Source organism: Gymnoscopelus microlampas (genome assembly GCF_963454915.1).
Source record: "Gymnoscopelus microlampas genome assembly, chromosome: 20".
NCBI lineage: Eukaryota > Metazoa > Chordata > Actinopteri > Myctophiformes > Myctophidae > Gymnoscopelus > Gymnoscopelus microlampas.
Genome location: NC_139957.1, coordinates 38,914,720 through 38,931,655, shown reverse-complemented (window position 1 = coordinate 38,931,655; position 16,936 = coordinate 38,914,720). Strand labels below are relative to the sequence as shown.

The 16,936-nt window shown below is 43.3% G+C and overlaps 1 protein-coding gene across 4 annotated transcripts in view; it reads right to left on the bottom strand.

The window, feature by feature from the left end:
* scaf8 (SR-related CTD-associated factor 8) overlaps positions 1-16,936 on the bottom strand; it is a 49,949-nt gene that overhangs the window by 4,380 nt on the left and 28,633 nt on the right. Inside the window, exons 4-21 of one of the 4 annotated variants that reach the window (XM_084045669.1) lie at positions 16,695-16,856; positions 16,042-16,207; positions 14,702-14,791; positions 14,323-14,372; positions 14,173-14,292; positions 11,955-12,131; positions 10,881-10,960; positions 10,042-10,162; positions 9,773-9,904; positions 8,826-8,941; positions 7,822-8,015; positions 7,269-7,369; positions 6,900-7,013; positions 5,560-5,716; positions 4,242-4,399; positions 2,497-2,638; positions 1,900-1,947; positions 411-659 (exon numbers count right to left, since the gene is read on the bottom strand). In XM_084045669.1, the coding sequence (XP_083901795.1) occupies positions 411-659; positions 1,900-1,947; positions 2,497-2,638; positions 4,242-4,399; positions 5,560-5,716; positions 6,900-7,013; positions 7,269-7,369; positions 7,822-8,015; positions 8,826-8,941; positions 9,773-9,904; positions 10,042-10,162; positions 10,881-10,960; positions 11,955-12,131; positions 14,173-14,292; positions 14,323-14,372; positions 14,702-14,791; positions 16,042-16,207; positions 16,695-16,856 (2,377 nt within the window). Of the gene's footprint in view, positions 1-410; positions 660-1,899; positions 1,948-2,496; positions 2,639-4,241; positions 4,400-5,559; positions 5,717-6,899; positions 7,014-7,268; positions 7,370-7,821; positions 8,016-8,825; positions 8,942-9,772; positions 9,905-10,041; positions 10,163-10,880; positions 10,961-11,954; positions 12,132-14,172; positions 14,373-14,701; positions 14,792-16,041; positions 16,208-16,694; positions 16,857-16,936 lie in introns of all 4 variants that reach the window. The other 3 variants (XM_084045668.1, XM_084045671.1, XM_084045670.1) reach the window with 3 other exon arrangements.

Sequence of the window (16,936 nt, the reverse complement as noted above, 5' to 3'; positions counted from 1 at the left end):
ATTGTTAATACAGCATAACAATCATTTTAACCACTTTATCCATATTTTATACAGTGGCGATTCAAAAATAGCAGATCTACAAGCTCACAGCACGTCACTTTGTACCATGCTGTGAGCTTGTACATTTTATTTATTTTTTGTACCAAATTTAAATAATTTTGCATTTTTTAACACAAATGTAAATGCTGGGGGTTCCTGCCACAAACTATTTTCAGATGGGGGGTCAGTGCGGCCAAATACATATCAATTTGGGGGTCCTTGAAAAAGCTTGAGAACCACTGCCGTACAAAACCCTAATAAAAAAAAGTGAATTTTAATAAAGATGTTATTTATGAAGAACATAAATAACCCTGGAGATCCACCCCCACATAAGGGGGATCAGGCAGATTAAAAGGAGTTATTTGGCTCACCTTGCAGAGTGAGTTCTGCAGCAGCGTCCATGCCATCGGCAGACTGTGGTGTTTTATCACCGCTGGCGGCTCCTTGCTGTTGCTGCTGTTGTTGCTGTTGCTGCTGGTTCTGAACTCCCACCGGGTTGAAGACAGCTGCTCCGGGGAGGGCTGAAGGCATGAAGCTGCTGCTGGGGGGGATCATGGCTCCGTACGGGTTCTCCTTCACGTTGTCCTGGCCGGACGCCATGGAAGGCTGCTGACCCAGAGCTGTGTGGGGTTGAAGGAAGAGAGGAGACGAAATGTCATGTATTAACCCATTAAAACAGGGAAACGCATCTGTGTGATTTTCAGATTTCTTTGACTATTAAAAAAAAATAGCAGATCTACAAGCTCATAGCGCGGCACCAAGATCTGCTATTTTGTTTTTAATCGTGAAAAAATTGGTGCAAATCTTTGAACATATTGTTTAAAGCAAACATTTTCTGACTCAAGTCTTTGCTTCTAGGGGGGTCCCTGGAACAACATATTTTGAGATGGGGGGGGGGTCCTCGGCCAAAAATACATATACGTTTCTATGTCAGTGGTCCCAAAACCTTTTTTTACCCAAAACTGTTAGGATTTAGAAGACATTTGTAGAATCCCCAGAAGCAAAGATTTGAGTTACAAATGTTTGCTTAAAAATATATATATTCAATGTGCACACATTTTCAAGATTTTTCAAAAATAGCAGATCTACAAGCTTGGCGCAGCACTCAGTGCCGCGCTATGAGCTTGTATATCTGCATTTTTTGAATAGCCAAAGAAATCTTAAAATGACACAGATGCGTTCCCGGTCTTAATGGGTTAAAGCGAAATAAAAACGGAAAATATTTGTACGACCAAGTCCTGAATGTGTCTGATTTGTGCAATAGTGTGAAAGGAGTAATTCTAAACTCCAGGATTAGATAGCAGTATTTCAAAGTAATGGCTGTTATGGCTGGGGGGATGGGGCGGAGAGGGATTCAGAATTGATTCACAACTTCCAAAAATCTATTTGGAAAAAAAGTTTCAATTTCTTCCTCGGCAGCTAGCATAGGCCTATAAATTACATTTATGTAACAGCATTATTTTTGTTTATTATTTTTATCTGGCTACTGCTCAGTAGTACTGACAACTGAGAAGCAATACTAAAAAGTGTTTATTTTTGGTTAAGTTTAACATGTATAAAAGTTAAGTTCTGTCTTAGGCTTGCCTTTGTGTATTTAAATTCCAATCACAATATTATTAGTAGTAGACGTACATTATTGCAATTAGATGATCAAAGTTTTTGGTCGATCGGTGGTGTGTACTTGGTCCCCCGCCTTCCTTCCCTCTCCACCAAATCTCTTCATCGAAATTAGCCAATCTACAAGTTCACAACAAGTTGAGAGCTCCTAGATCTTCTATTTTAGCCTAATGTTCACCTATGCACCAGAATACGGACGCTAGGGTTCATGTGGTTTACAATGTAATTATTGTCTGTACTTACATGTAGGAGTCGAGTTCATGCCTGCGTTCTGCGCAGCCTGCATGAAACCTGTGGAAGAGGAAGTACACCACGGTCATTTATCAATGTCTACCAGCATGGTAACTTATGTTATGAACATGTTATATGTATGTGATGGTGCCTAGAGCAGTGGTTCTCAAAGTGGGGTCCGAGGACCCCCAGGGATCCTTTTCCCCAGCTAAATATGTCAATCATCACAATCATTTTAACCGCGCTGCGAGCTTGCACATCTGCTATTTTTGGACATAGGAAGAAGTTTGAGAACCGCTGATGTATGTGATGCTGCTTAGAGCAGTGGTTCTCAAACTTTTTCATGTCAAAGACCCCCAAAATTATATGTATTTGGCCGCGGATCTCAATATATTTTGTTCCAGGGACCCCCAGAAGCAAAGATTTGAGTTACAAATGTTCGCTTTAAAAACAATATATTCAAAAGGTTTGCATACATTTTCAAGAGTTTTCAAAAATAGCAGATCTACAAGCTCATAGCGCGGCGAGCTTGGAACCCCCCCACGGACCCCTGGGGGTCTCCGGACCCCACTTTGAGAACCAATGGCTTAGAGAGGGCTGGGTGTTTACCTGGAGGGGGCTGCGAGGCGTTGAATCCTGCCCTGATGAAGCCCGGAGGCGGGCCAAAGCCTGGCGGTGGCATGCCCATTCCCACGGGGAAGGAGGGAGGCAACTGGCCCACAGCGGCGGGTACAGCCTGGCTCACCGGCAGCTACATGAAGACGGGGGAGAGGGAGAGAAGGAAGGCCATGAAAAGTCAAGACCTGATAACTTATCATATAGGGTTTCTAACAGAGATGGGGTGCATTTTGGAGAGAGATGAATAGTGCCGTCTTTCTCCTGTTAAAACGTGTTAAGACTGTCAAACAGCTACAAACCGGCCCCTAGACTAGTGGTTCTCAACCTGTGGGTCGGGTTGAGAACCCAGGGGGTCCCCCGATGACCTTTCTATACTATAAAAACTGGACAAACATTGGCCAAATTGTGAAATAATATAAGAAAGAGGCTAAAAAAAAAAAAAATAGCCGATCTACAAGCTGACAACGGCTCGCAACGTGAGCTTGTAGATCTATTTTCACAATATATATCTTTGGAACTGAGTGAAACTAAATGTAATGCCTCAACTCCTACAATTTGTGCTTGTCGGGGTGGGGGTCCCCGGTTCAAATATGATTATTTTGGCGTGTCCCCAGTTCAAATATGATTATTTTGGGGCGTCCTCAGTTCAAATATGATTATTTTGGGGCGTCCTCAGTTCAAATATGATTATTTTGGGGGGTTGCGGCCTGAAAAGGTTGAGAACCATTGCCCTAGACAAGGATGATCACTGGTTTGACAGACCAATTCCGCTAAGGTGGGGGGAGCTTTGTCAAGGCTCGACCCTAAATACTTAGGCTGATAACAAATGGTTTGCTTAACGCGCTAATCCACTATAGTTTAGCCGCCAGCAGCTTAAACAAGACTTCAGTCTAAACAGTCTGTGGTGTGATGGAGCCAGCTCCACTTGTAGCCCCTGACCGGTGTCCAAACAAACACAAGCCTGTGTATCCTGCCCTCACTCAGCATGTCCATTAGACCCCGAAAACAAAGAGCCCCAGGAAGGGGAAACCTGAGAGTCTAAACACTAACAGGGCTTAAACACTGCTAGTACCAATCACAGGAAGACATCAGGTGTCGGGTTTCACACTATATATGCCCTGTCTGATAAAAAATGACAGACGAAGCAGAAAACCTTGCCTTTGTTTGGCTGTACTAACACTGTGGCACAATTAAATAAATAATCTCACGTATTTATAACATTGGTTCTCAAATTGGGGTCTGGGGACCCCCAGGGGTCCTTGAGGGAGTTCCAGGGGGTCCCCAGCTAAATGATAGATAGTTAGGAACCAAATTGACCCATATGGGTCTGTAACACTCTCAGAGTTAAATTAAAATTGATTTTACAACATAAATTGGGGTCCCAGAGATAGAAATGCCATTAAATGGGGGTCAGTAGACTAATGCATGTCAAACTGTCAAACTTAGTCCAAACTGGACTAATGCATGTCAAACTGAAATTAAAATGGTTGAAAATCACTGCTAGAGCCGTACAAATCTCCTCTTATGGGGGTCCCTGCCTGGCATATCTTTTCAAATGGGGGTCCACGGGCTAATAAGTGTCAATTTGTCTGTCCTTGACATGAAAAAGTTTGAGAACCACTGATTTATAAACCGCACCCTCTGTAACTGCAATGCAGCAGTGAGAGGAGTCGTTGTTGGGTCAACATGCATTATTTATACGGGCCACTTATTGTTGAAATGCTTATGTACTGTACCTGGTTATGCACCTGGACAGGCATCATCGTGACCTGCTGGCTGTAGGCAGCAGCCTCAGTCTGGGCGGTGGATGCTGCTGCTATGGCTTCTGCAGCGGCTGGCTGCTGTATCTGAGCGTCCTTGGCTGCTACCTCGGCGTGCTTGGCAGCCTCCCATTCTGCAGATGAGATGAAGGAGGACAGAAGAGGAGAGTGGAGGAGAGGAGAGACTGTTGAAAACATTCCTCTAGTTCTTTGTTTTGGATGCGTTTTTGCATCTAAAGTTTTCCTCAAGACCATCTCTTGGGAAGGATTTTAACCCATTCAATCCGGGGACGCATCTCGTCATTTTAGATTTCTTTGGCTATTAACACATCGGGTGCCGAACACGGTCTGAACCGTGTGTTTACATAGTGGCGCTTCGGTGCCGAACACGGTCTGAACCGTGAGCTAAGTCTTTTAGTTTTTTTTCGTTTTTCTCCGCGCGGGCGGGGCTAGAGCAGCTCTGGGAGCACCCATTGTAATCCTGCGAAGGAAGTGCCAGATCGCTCACCGGAAACAAAAAAATGGCTCCCATCCGCTTCCTGTCTATTTCCTACTTTGAAACGCCTATATCTCCGAATCTGTTTCCTGTGGGGAAAACCGGTCATGCGCGATGCGCGATCCCCCCCCGTTAACTCGCGAGGGAAATGTTATGGTTCCAGGCTGTAGCCAGGCTCATGGCACAACATGAATCGATGCTTTTTTTTGCGTGGATTTGCTTGTAACGCACGCGGAAGCTTTAAACAGCAAAGCGCAGTCAATGGGGAGAATGCTGGCACCCACGGTAAGTTGTTATGAAAAAATGCTGGCACCCGATGTGTTAAAAAATAGCAGATATACAAGCTTTATGAGTTTATAGATCTGCTATTTTTGAAAAATCATGAACATGTGTGCAAATCTCTGAATATATATTTCTTAAAGGGAACATTTGTAACTAAAATCTTTGCTTCTGGGGGTCCCTGGAACAAAATAATTTACAAATGTTCGCATAAAAAAATACTCATAGCTCATATGAGCTTGTATATCTGCTATTTTTGAATAGCCAAATAAATCTAAAAATGACACAGATTCTTTCCCAGTTTAAATGGGTTCATCCATTAACAAAACAAAACAACTGAGTGACAGGGCAGGGAAACAGCATCCACTTAGATAATAAAATCCCCAGAAAAGCATGCTGGGAATGTTTGCATTAAGCTGTCATTTATGTGTGTATTTACAAGTAATACAGTCCCCTGTTTGCCGTCGATAAAACTCGCGGCTGATGAAAGACTCGAGGGTGATGTTTGTTCTTTCTCACCATCGTTGACCGTTTCCTGGTCGATGATGCCGCCTTCGGCAAAGTCGTCCAGGTCGTCCAGCTTCACCTTCTCCCAGGGGATATAAGACACGCCCAGGTCCACGTCCCAAAACTGTTTGTACTCCTGTTTTACCCCCTTGTTCAGTGCCCACGCAATCTGGACAACACACACACACACACGTTTGGATTAGTATACATGTGAGGACATCACAATTCAAAAATATATTTTTATAAATGCCATTTTTACCATTGCTTTTGCCATTTTTCACCTAACCCAGAAGCCTGAGTCATGCATAGATGTGCACCGGTGTTTCACATCGAAAACCGCAGGTCTATAAGCCAACAAACACATCGCGTAGCTTGTGTTATGGGTTCTTTTCGGTGCACAACACACCGGCATGCAACTATGTATAACGCAGTCATAACCTCTAAATGCCTAACCCCAGGCTGAAACCTTTCCTAGTTGTAAGTAAGACTGACTCTAAAAGGTTTGTAACAGCCGTTTATGTCACGAGTATAAAACAAGGTTGAGCTTTCACCGCAAATAAAACCATCCACCTGAAATGAACGAGGCATCACCAAGTTAATAGTTTGATGTGTAATATTCGCCGGCGTTTATCGTTATTGGCGCTACGTAGTGTGAATGATCCATCTGTGATTAATGAGTCCACAGTGTTTGTTATAAATAGTTTATGACTGCCTGTGTGTGTATGGGCCAGGGGGGTGAGTGAGAGAAGTGTGTGTTGCCTTGGTATCTTAATTTTTTACACAAATTCAATGTGTGCGTGTGCGGGCGTGTGTGTGTGTGTGTGTGTGTGTGTGTGTGTGTGTGTGTGTGTGTGTGTGTGCGCATGCGCGCGCGCGTCTAAGCATTTCCTTGCAGACATACAGATCACATTCACACGTGTAAGCAGCTTAAAAACCATAAACCATTTAACCATAAAGCAACCATTTGTCTTCTGAGGGCCAGGAAAAATTGTCCTCACAATGTCAATTTATCTAATTCTACTATACTGGTGGGGACAATTGAACCCTCACAAGTATAGCGATACAAGTACACACACACAGCACAGGAATGTTAAGCGCAAGAAAAACATCTAGAGGGGCATCCATCTGAACAGACCACGATGTATTGTTCATGGATAACTAAAATGTCTCCCAGATAGGGTTAAGAGCAAGAAAACACAGCGGTTAATGTAATCGCTTTAAGGGTGTGACCTTGCTGAAGAACAAGGACAATCATATTAGTGGTACTGTGAGGGAGGGGGGAGGGGGTGTGTGTGTGATAAAATCAAATCACACAGGCAGGCGGTGTGGGGGGGGGGGGGGGGGGTGTATACCTTAATGACCTTGGATCCGATCTTGAAGGAGCCGGTGCTGAGCTTGGTTCGGGCGCGGTACGCATCCTGCCTGTGCACCATACAGATGTAGGCGCAGCCTCTGGGAGGGATCATCTGGAGGAGGACAGAGACGGAGGTTAAACGACGAGACGAGTAACGGCGGGAGCGGTGATTAATGGAAAAGAGCAGCGACGTGAAGATGAACACGGCAGGCAGAGAGAGAGAGAGAGAGAGAGAGAGGGCATGCAGGATAGAGAGAACGTTTTCAGAGTGCAGAGGAGAGACCAGACAGCTAATGACACAGTGTGTTCAGATCTCACAAGACATATTATTAATATTTCAGAGGTCACTAACGGTAGCCGTACTTACATTAATGGACTCTACTTGTCCAAACTCTTCAAACAGGTTGGTGAGATCCTGTTGAGTGGCCTTCTTGTCCACCTGGCCCACCCACAGAGTTGTGCTGCACACTGGGTTTAAAAAAAAGGGGAAAAAAATCATAATCCATAAAAAGAATCCAATTTAAAAAATATTTAAGGGATAGTTCAGCTAAAAAATTACTTATTTTCAATCAATTACACACCCCATGAAGCCTTGAATTCATGGAGATTTTATTGTTTTTGTCGCATTCCTAAGCCAATAATTTCATGACCGGCGGAAAGATGCTAATGTCTCGGTAGGAGACTCAAAGTTGACACTTTGAGTCTCCTACCGGAGCCGCCGCCGGTCATCAAATTATTGGCTTAGGAATGCGACAGAAACTAAAAAATCTCCATGGGGTGTGTAATCGATAGGAACAAAAAAGTCATTTTGGGGGTGAAATATCCCTTTAAACTCACCAGAATTGAAAATAATCAGTTTTTTTCAGCATATGACATGTTTGGCATTTCATACTCTAAAAAGCAAAAAGTTCCTGTTTTACCACTCAGAGCCCTGGAGCGTATGGGAGGAAGTCCCTTCTTCTGCCGCTCTTTCTCGCGCTCGCGGGCGCGTCTCTCGCTGGAGTAGGAGCGCGACGTCTTCCTCTTGCGGTCCCTGGAGCGCGAGCGCGACCTCTTGCGGTGTTTCCGCTTGCGGGAGCCGGAGCGCGACCGGGACCGCCTCCTCTTAGGGGATCTGCGGGGAAGAGAGAGAAACCCCAGCGGTTATGGAAAAAAGTTATTTGGCAAAGTGCTGTGTATGGTAAACGCCCCCAAACGCTCTATATTTCCATTTAATTCTCGTTCACTTGAGCACTCATTAAGACTCGGCTCGCAGCCTAATTGCTTTCCCGCCAGAGTGTGGCGGACTCATATGACAGGCTTGGAGACGGTCGGCCAAATAATCACCGGCGTAATTAAGTACATCTGCGGGACTTAAAACAACAACACACTTGGCTTAAGTTAAACGTTGGATTCAATCCAAGAGACAAAAGAGCCATACCATTCTGTGATGTAAACGAGAGGGACCCAAAGGAAAACAAGAGTCTAAAAGCCTATGTGGGGTCAACCAAAATCTATACAGTTTGTCTTGTTAGCTGCCTATTAGATTATGAGGCATCTTGTGTGCCAAGCTGACATTTTGGCTTGAGGGTTGGCACTAAAGCCAAGGTCATGCTAAGAATTCATATGCCTATTCGATGCGCTCGGCAAGTTTCATGGCAACCCCGACAATTACATTTTGAGATATCTTGTGTACAAGTGGGAAATTAGGCCTGCGGGTGATGCTAAAGGAAAAGCCATTTGGTCAGCAGAATTTGTAGAGTTGAGTTCATCCTCTAAAAGTGCACAACAAATTCCAAACTAACGGTACTTTGGACATAGAATATTTCTGCCTGACAGCGACGATTCTTTGTTTGGAACCAAAGTGGCGGAATGGATAGACAGACATTGCTATCCTTGGAGCCCTAACACTTGGGGATACAAATAAATTAAGTAAAAGCCCGACCTGGAGCGCGATCTGGAGCGGGTTCTGGAGCGTGCACTAACGGCCTTCTTCTCCTCGGGCTCAAAGATTTCCTCTTCCACAGCGTCTGGACCCTCGTCCAGATCCATGTCCATGTCCTGAAACACAAGAAACGTAAGAAGACCTTTACTACCTTCAAACCTTCCTTAAATATACCCTGGCCACCACTCTACACGTCGTAGACTATTCTAATCTCTTGTCACTTTTTTGATAGCTGCTAGTTTACTACATGGATACTTGTTCAAATGTTTTTATAATTTTGATTTGTTTAACTCATTCAGTGCCATTGACGTCGCCGACGTCACGTTTTTATAAGCCCAGAGTGCCAATGACGTCGCCGACGTCATGAAAAAAAAAAAATCAGAACCCAAGATATCATGATTTGAAGATTTGCTTCTCCATTCACTTCTTGTTTAACATCTTACTGAAAAAGGCTGTATCTCGCTTCCTAAGCACTTTTTTTTTACAATGTATTTTTGGCTCTGGCACTCAGAGCCAAACTGACAGAAATAAGTCAGGCACTGAATGAGTTAAAAATAAAAATAAAATAATAAAATAAAACGTTTTCAAATAAAAGGTTTTCAAATAATTGTAGTGGAGTAAAAGGTACACTATTTGCCTCTGAGATGTAGTGGAGTAGAAGTAAAAGTACTGAAAATGTAAAATACAACAGTAAAGTAAAAAATACCTCAAAATGTAAAGCAAAAAATACCTCAAAATGTAAAGTAAAAAATACCTCAAAACTGTACTTGAGTACATGTACTTAGTTACTTTACACCACTGCTTTCCATTGTCATTGATTATTAAAAAACAAATACAAATGACACCCAACAATGATTTTTATAATGAGCTGAATCATCATATTCAACACGAAAAAAGTATGCAGAACCCATCACTCTAAGACTGACTGAAGTGATTTAGTTTCATACCTGCTGCTGGTTGTCAATGGATTCGTCCATCTTGTTCTCTGGCTCAGGTAGTAGTGGTTGGTTGCTGCTCTGGCCGGTCGTCACAGAATTCTCTGACCCAAAGATGGAGTCCTGTCCTTCCATGCTCATAGACTGCAACAGTTAACAGTTACACCACAGTCAACACTCATTTCTTTGGGTTACATTTTCTCTGTAATCAAAGTAAAAAAAAATCAAATGTATTAGAAATCGGACACACAGGTCGGGCTCTAGAGTGCAGTCGTTCGAACCTTCTGCTGGTGTTGTTGGTGTTCCATCAGCTGTTTCTGGAACTGCTCCAGGTTCTGCTGCTGTAACTGCTCAGCCAGCTGGTGGAACAGGGAACTGTTGATAGAGTCAGACACCATGGGCCTGGGGGAGGAGCGGAGGTCCACAGTTCAATTAACTTTCCATGTACATCTAATCACTGTCATTGATTATAAAAAACAAAGCTATTGACAAAGCTATGTTCATACTCAAGTTTTTTTTTCTCCCAAAATAAGTTACTATGTGATGAAATTAGAAGTACAATGTTTTCCATTTATAAAGAAAAATGGTGTAGTGATATATGGTATAAACCTAAGTTGTGAACTTATTGTCTGATAAAGGACAGGTACAGGGTAGAAACTTATGTGAAGTATAATTTAAGCAAAAGACAACCATCTCTCTGTGCACAAATATGGTCAGAAACATTACCATTAGCTCTGGAGACTGGCAGTTTTAATGCAACTCCAGAGGAAGAGATATACTGTTTGTTTTATGAACTTGGTGAAATTGAGGTACATTTTTGTTTTATTGCCCTAAATATGATGATATAAGAGAGGTATTTGTGGTGATGTCCTTGACTTGGATGATTATGAAAAACTTGACATATGTTTCAGGAAAGGAGCTTTCGTTAACTTGTGGCACATTTTATCTGTCAAGCTTGGGAGAGAAGACAGAACACTCTGTATAAATCTGAGCTGTAATGGAATGTATTGTGAATATAAACATGTTGTAAGCGTAAAATGGCGTCTTATAAACCCATGAGGGTTGGGCACTTAGTGTGTCTGACACGAAAATAAAATAATCAATCAAACATCATACTTACATCTGAGACGATGAGTTGTCTTTTTTAGTGTCCTCGCCACGTTCCGAGTCACTCCCAAAGTCAAACTGACCCAGAAGTTTCTGCATCAAACACAGGATCACATCAACAAACAAGTCATTAGATTAATTCTGATTAAATATCCAAATCAACCATCTACACAGAGTCAGCGTCATGTGCTATGCTTCAACTGCACATAACCCCAGTACAAAAACTAACAGTGCTATACATATACTACATATAAACCCAGTACAAAAACTAACAGTGCTATACACCAACTACATATAAACCCAGTACAAAAACTAACAGTGCTATACACCAACTACATATAACCCCAGCACTAAAACTAACAGTGCTATACATCAACTACATATAACCCCAGTACAAAAACAATGCTATATATACACACACTATAATGTCTGTAGGAAGCAGAACAACACTTTTTGAATCTTAAGTACAAGATAAAACAATAATGAAAGCAAACCTTTAACCTTCAAAACCCAACTCCAGTACAAAAACTAACACAGTGTATTGCAGATGCATGAGACATCAACTGATGCATTGAAAAATATTACAGTAAATGACATATCATCATGGGACAAATGATGTGGTATGGGAATGGCATAGACCAGTGGTTTTCAACCTTTTTCACATCAAGGACCCCCAAATTGACTATGAAATATTAGCCCAGGGACCCCCCATTTGAAAAGATATGCCAGGGACTCTACCATTTAGATTTCTTGGGGGTCCCAATCTACACTGTATCATCATCATCGGTGTTCATTTAAGTGTACAAATGGAACCAAATGGACCCTAACGGGTCCATTTGGTTCCATTAGTACACTCTCAGAGTTACAGACATATAAGGGGCAATTTGGTTGCTAACTATTAATTTGGCTGAGGACCCCCTGGAACCCCCTCAAGGACCACTGGTGGTCCCCGGACCACTGGTTGAAAACCCCTGGCATAGACTGGCATACTTGCAGATACCGATACCAGCATTTCAGGCAGTATCGGCAGCTTTTCCGATACTGCTATCGGTATCCGAACGACTCTACTCGTCGGGCGGGCGGTTACCTTATTGAAGGAGGACACCCTCTGCTCCAGAGGGTTGAGACTGTTGGCGGTGGCGGCGGCGGTGAGCTGGGCCGTCAGGGCCTGTAGCTGCACCACCAGGCCGGCATCCAGCGCCTGCAGGAGGGACGGCTGCGGCTTCTGCTGCTGCATCTGTAAGCTCTGCACCAGCTGCTGGAGCTGGAGCGCAGCACAGGGAACAGAACAGAACACACAGGGTGAGACACAGAGTCCATCACAGAGCAACACATGGTGAGACACGGAGTCCATCACAGAATAACAACACAACACAGTGAGACACAAAGTCCATCACAGAGCAACACATGAGTCCATCACAGAATACCAACACAACACAACACAGAGAGACATGAATACATGACAAAACAACACAGTGAGACATGAATCCATCACATAGCATGACACGAGTCGGTCACCGAATAACAACACAACACAGTGAGACATGAATCCATCACAGAGCAACACATGGTGAGACACGAGTCCATCACAGAACAACACAACACAGAGAGACAACTAAAACAAACAAAAAATGGGATTGGTCTTCAAAATAGTCAATGCGACTTTGCCCTCAATGCCCATACCCATTCCATACCTAGCCTGGTAAACCCTCCCTCCAGAAATCTCATTTCCATTTGATTTCTGGAGTGAGTCTGGCCTGATCGCCCATTCTGCAATATTGGCTGTGGGCTGGAGTTGGGCGGGAGTAATACCGTTGACTGACAACCCCTTCAGCCAATGATCGTTTTTCCCCTTCAGCCAATCAGCAGTTCATTTTTACCACCTCCAGACTATGTGACGCAACGGGACTTTTGAGACGGCCATGCCCAAAATGGGTTGCCTTATTGGGATACATGCGTGTCACTCCCCGCCCCTGCCGGTTCTCTAAATTTATATTTTTAAATAGGCTCTGTCATGATTAATTGACCACATATATGAAGTTAAACAACTAAATTCTATCCAAACGATATCTTAATAGTAAATTCCGTGCCTCAAAAAAGAAGTTTGAGACTGTTTTAAAAACGAAAATAAGAAGTGAAGGCACTCGCACAAACAACAATGGCTGCCGTTCGTCTTTTGTCGGCGCACTCAGGCTGCACTCGGCTTCATTCGGGCTCACTCGAACTCGCCACCTGATTGGCCAACTGTCGCTGTCAATCACAGAACGATGAGCGACGACGCTGATAGGCTCGGTTATTTGGTAATGCACTAGAAACCCCCACAATGGGCGTTCAGGCCAGACTCACTCCAGAAATCAAATGTAAATGAGATTTCTGGAGGGAGGGTTTACCAGGCTACTCCATACCCGCATATCTGACTAAATACCTCCAAAAAGTTAGCGACACCCACAGCCACAATACTAGAGGGCGCGTAAACAACAATCTGGTACCACCCACCCATAATACAAACGTGGGGAAATTATCCTTCTACGGCACTGCCACCCAGGTGTGGAACAGCCTGACACCATCCCTTAAAAAATGTAGATCGCGGGCTTCCTTTAAAACAGCTCTGAAAATTCACCTTTCAGCAGGCCAAACGGGGAGGTAGTACCACTTCTTCCTTAAGACAGACAACCACCCCACCCCCCTTCCATTAACTCTCACCCCCCCCATTGTTTTTTCCCGACTTTTCTGTATTTTGTGATGATATTGAACTGTTTGGTGCCACTTTATATGCTTATGAATTGAATACCAAGGACCCCAATGGAAACAAGACCGCAAGGACTTTTTTGGACGTACTTTTAAGACAAAGTGTTTGACTGTACTTGTGCTGTTTTTACATTTCTGTCTAATAAAATATTCAATCAATCAGACATAAATATTAGGCAACTGTTGATTATTTCAGCCATTTTTTTCCAATCGATTAAATCAATATTATTCTAATTTAACCACTTATTTTATACTTCGTTGTACAACAGTGGCACACAAAAGCATAACAAAAACAGCTGATATACAAGCTCACAATGTATTGTGAGTTTATGAATCTGCTATTTTAGATATATATATATATATATTTTTTGTATTAATATTAAATCAATAACTGTTGCACCCGTAATGTAAATAAAGTGAGTACGATCCTAAGTGCATTCATTGTGTGTGTGTGTGTGTGTGTGTGTGTGTGTGTGTGTGTGTGTGTGTGTGTGTGTGTGTGTGTGTGTGTGTGTGTGTGTGTGTGTGTGTGCGTGTGCGTGTCGTGTGCTGCTGACCTGCTGTCCCTGCGGACTCTGTAGGATCTGGGCCACGGCCGCCACGGTGTCCGTGTTGGAGATCTGAGACGCCCAGTCCGGCAGGCTATGTTGGTGTTGGCTATGTTGGTGTTGGTGTTGTTGGTGTTGGTGTTGTTGGTGTTGGTGTTGATGTTGATGTTGGACCATGTTGGCTGGAGTGGCCGGCGTGGCCGGAGTGCCTGGTGGACAGAGAGAGACACAGAGAGTGTTAAAGTAAGAGTGCTTCAGTTTGTAGTCTTAGAAGTGAAAACTTAGAAGTGAGCTCGAAATGGGTTCCCTCGCCAAGTTTAAATGTTGTTTTTTTTACCAAAAGGGTTTTCGATGGATGGAGAAAATAAGGTCTTTGCTTAACTTAAGCCTAAGACAGATTCACGTTTTGTTCTACGACATAAATTAACTCAACCAATTCACCATGAATTTCTCAACGTGTGACTTTTTCAAGCCATTATGTGTTGATTTGTGGAGATGATTCTATTCTATTATTAACAAATGTGTTAATATCAGATACCTTTGTTAGTCTCGCGTAGCCAGGATTTCAGATATCTCCGCCTACTGATACGTGGTCTGGTGACATCTAATTTCAACGTAGGGGCCAAAACTGGGTGGAAACAATTCGGAAATTAAAAAGAATTACATCAGCTTCACAGAACCAATGCAAAGACTTCCAGGGCAGTCCTTTCATATGGGGCTGGGTAGCAGGATTGGTTTTCAAAAGCAGTGGGCTTTTAGCGTAGGTTTGTTAGTTACTGCTGGTTTTTCTCTGGCATCCAAAGCCCATTCATTTCATTTAGATTTCCCCAGACGTTATCAGCAGGCAGAGATCTCTGATCGTCTGGCTTCTAGGATGACGTACAAAAACACATAATCTCTGTAGCGCTTTTTAAAGAAGCGTGGTGACATGGACACTAATTAACATCAAATGCAGTTACCTGACCACATGACACCAATGAAGAGAGTACTTTTAGCAGGAGCAACGACAAAGTGCAACGACAATGACAAGTAAAGTGTGTTTGTTCGGTAACAGGGGTCTCCTGTATCTCCAGCTCTTTAATAAACAGAAAATGCATTTTCAGCTGGGTAACAAATTCATCATCCAACCAGGAGAGAGAACCTATTTATCAGTTTAAATTTTATAGTTCCAATTCTGTCTGCTTTGTTTTTTTTAATCACTTCCAATTTCACTTGTCTTATGCTGTAGCCTTGTATCCTGTGTGAGTTCTCTCTTCTGATTGGACGAAATTGGTATACCGGCCAGAAAACCTTTATTTTCTGTTTACTAAAGAGCTGGAGAGACAGGCAAGAGCCCCGTTACTTAATTAACACTGCAATAGCAATGATTACTATCAAACTATAGAGGTACGTAACACATTATTTTAACAAGAAATATCACTTACACCCCCGTTAATGGCAAGCTAAGCTATTAACCTGAACTGGTAACTGTTAAATACTTTAACCCATTCAAACCAGGAAAGCATCCGTGTCATTTGAGATTTTAGCTATATATCGTCTCTGTCGGGTGGAAACCTCTTATGTCAAAACTGTTACTTTTCAGCATTCAAAAGTATCAAAAGTAGTAGATCTACAAGCTCAAAATGCACCGCGCCGCATTTCGAGCTTGTGGATCTGCTACTTTTGATACTTCTGTGACGCTGTAGTATGATCAAGTGGGGCATTATTTTTACGAAAAAAAACTCAAAAAGTTAAAATATGGAAATAGGAGGTTTCTGCCCGACAGCGACGATATAAAGCAACATAGGTTTATCAGAAACCTATGTTGGATTTAGAGGACATTTTTAGGATCGGCCTCAGGTCTTAATGGGTTAAGAAGGACCTCTATTCATTACTGACCAGGTGTGGCGTTGTTGACGGGTGCAGAACCGCTGGACTGCTGGACTGGGGTGACGCTGGGTGGGGGGTGCCATGTCCCGGCCGCCATGTCCAACAGGGGCTGGATGATGTCACTCTTGAAGACGGCATTCTTCTGCCACAGGTTGAGGACTCGCACGATCTTACTCTGCAAAACAGTAGCCGTTCATGTGGTTAATAAACAGATAGCCATCGATTGCTAATGCATACCCATAGTTACTTACTGTATGTCAGTGGTTCTCAAACCTTTTCATGTCAAGGACCCCCAAATGGACACTTATTAGCCCACGGAACCCCGTTTGAAAAGATAAGCCAGGGACCCCCATAAGAGAAGATTTTTTTACGGCTCTAGCAGTGATTCTCAACAATTTTAATTTCAAGGACCCCCAGATGCATTATAGGCTACAGACCCCCATTTAATGGCATTTCTATCACTTGGACCGCAATTTATATTGTAAAATCTACGTCAAACCAGACCCATAAGGGTCCATTTGGTGCCTAATCTATCATTTAGCTGGGAACCCCCTGGAACTCCCTCAAGGACCCCTGGGGGTCCCCGGACCCCACTTTGAGAACCAATGAATTAGCGCACACAAGAAAACAATATAGGTCAAATAGATACAAAAATGTCTAACCTTGTCATCCGGAGGGCAGCGGTAGAGTTGCTGGAAGGTCGCGATGATGTTCTTGCTGAAGCGTGGAGCGAACACGTCCTTCTCTGTGCCAAACTGGTGCCGTGACTGCCTGACGATCGAGTCGACCACATACAGCCCGGGGACCTTGTATTCTGGTTTGCACTGAAAAACACAAAAGCAGATAACCGGATGGTTCAGACGACATGGAACTTCCAAGTGAGGTGATAAGAGTAAAGAGGCTA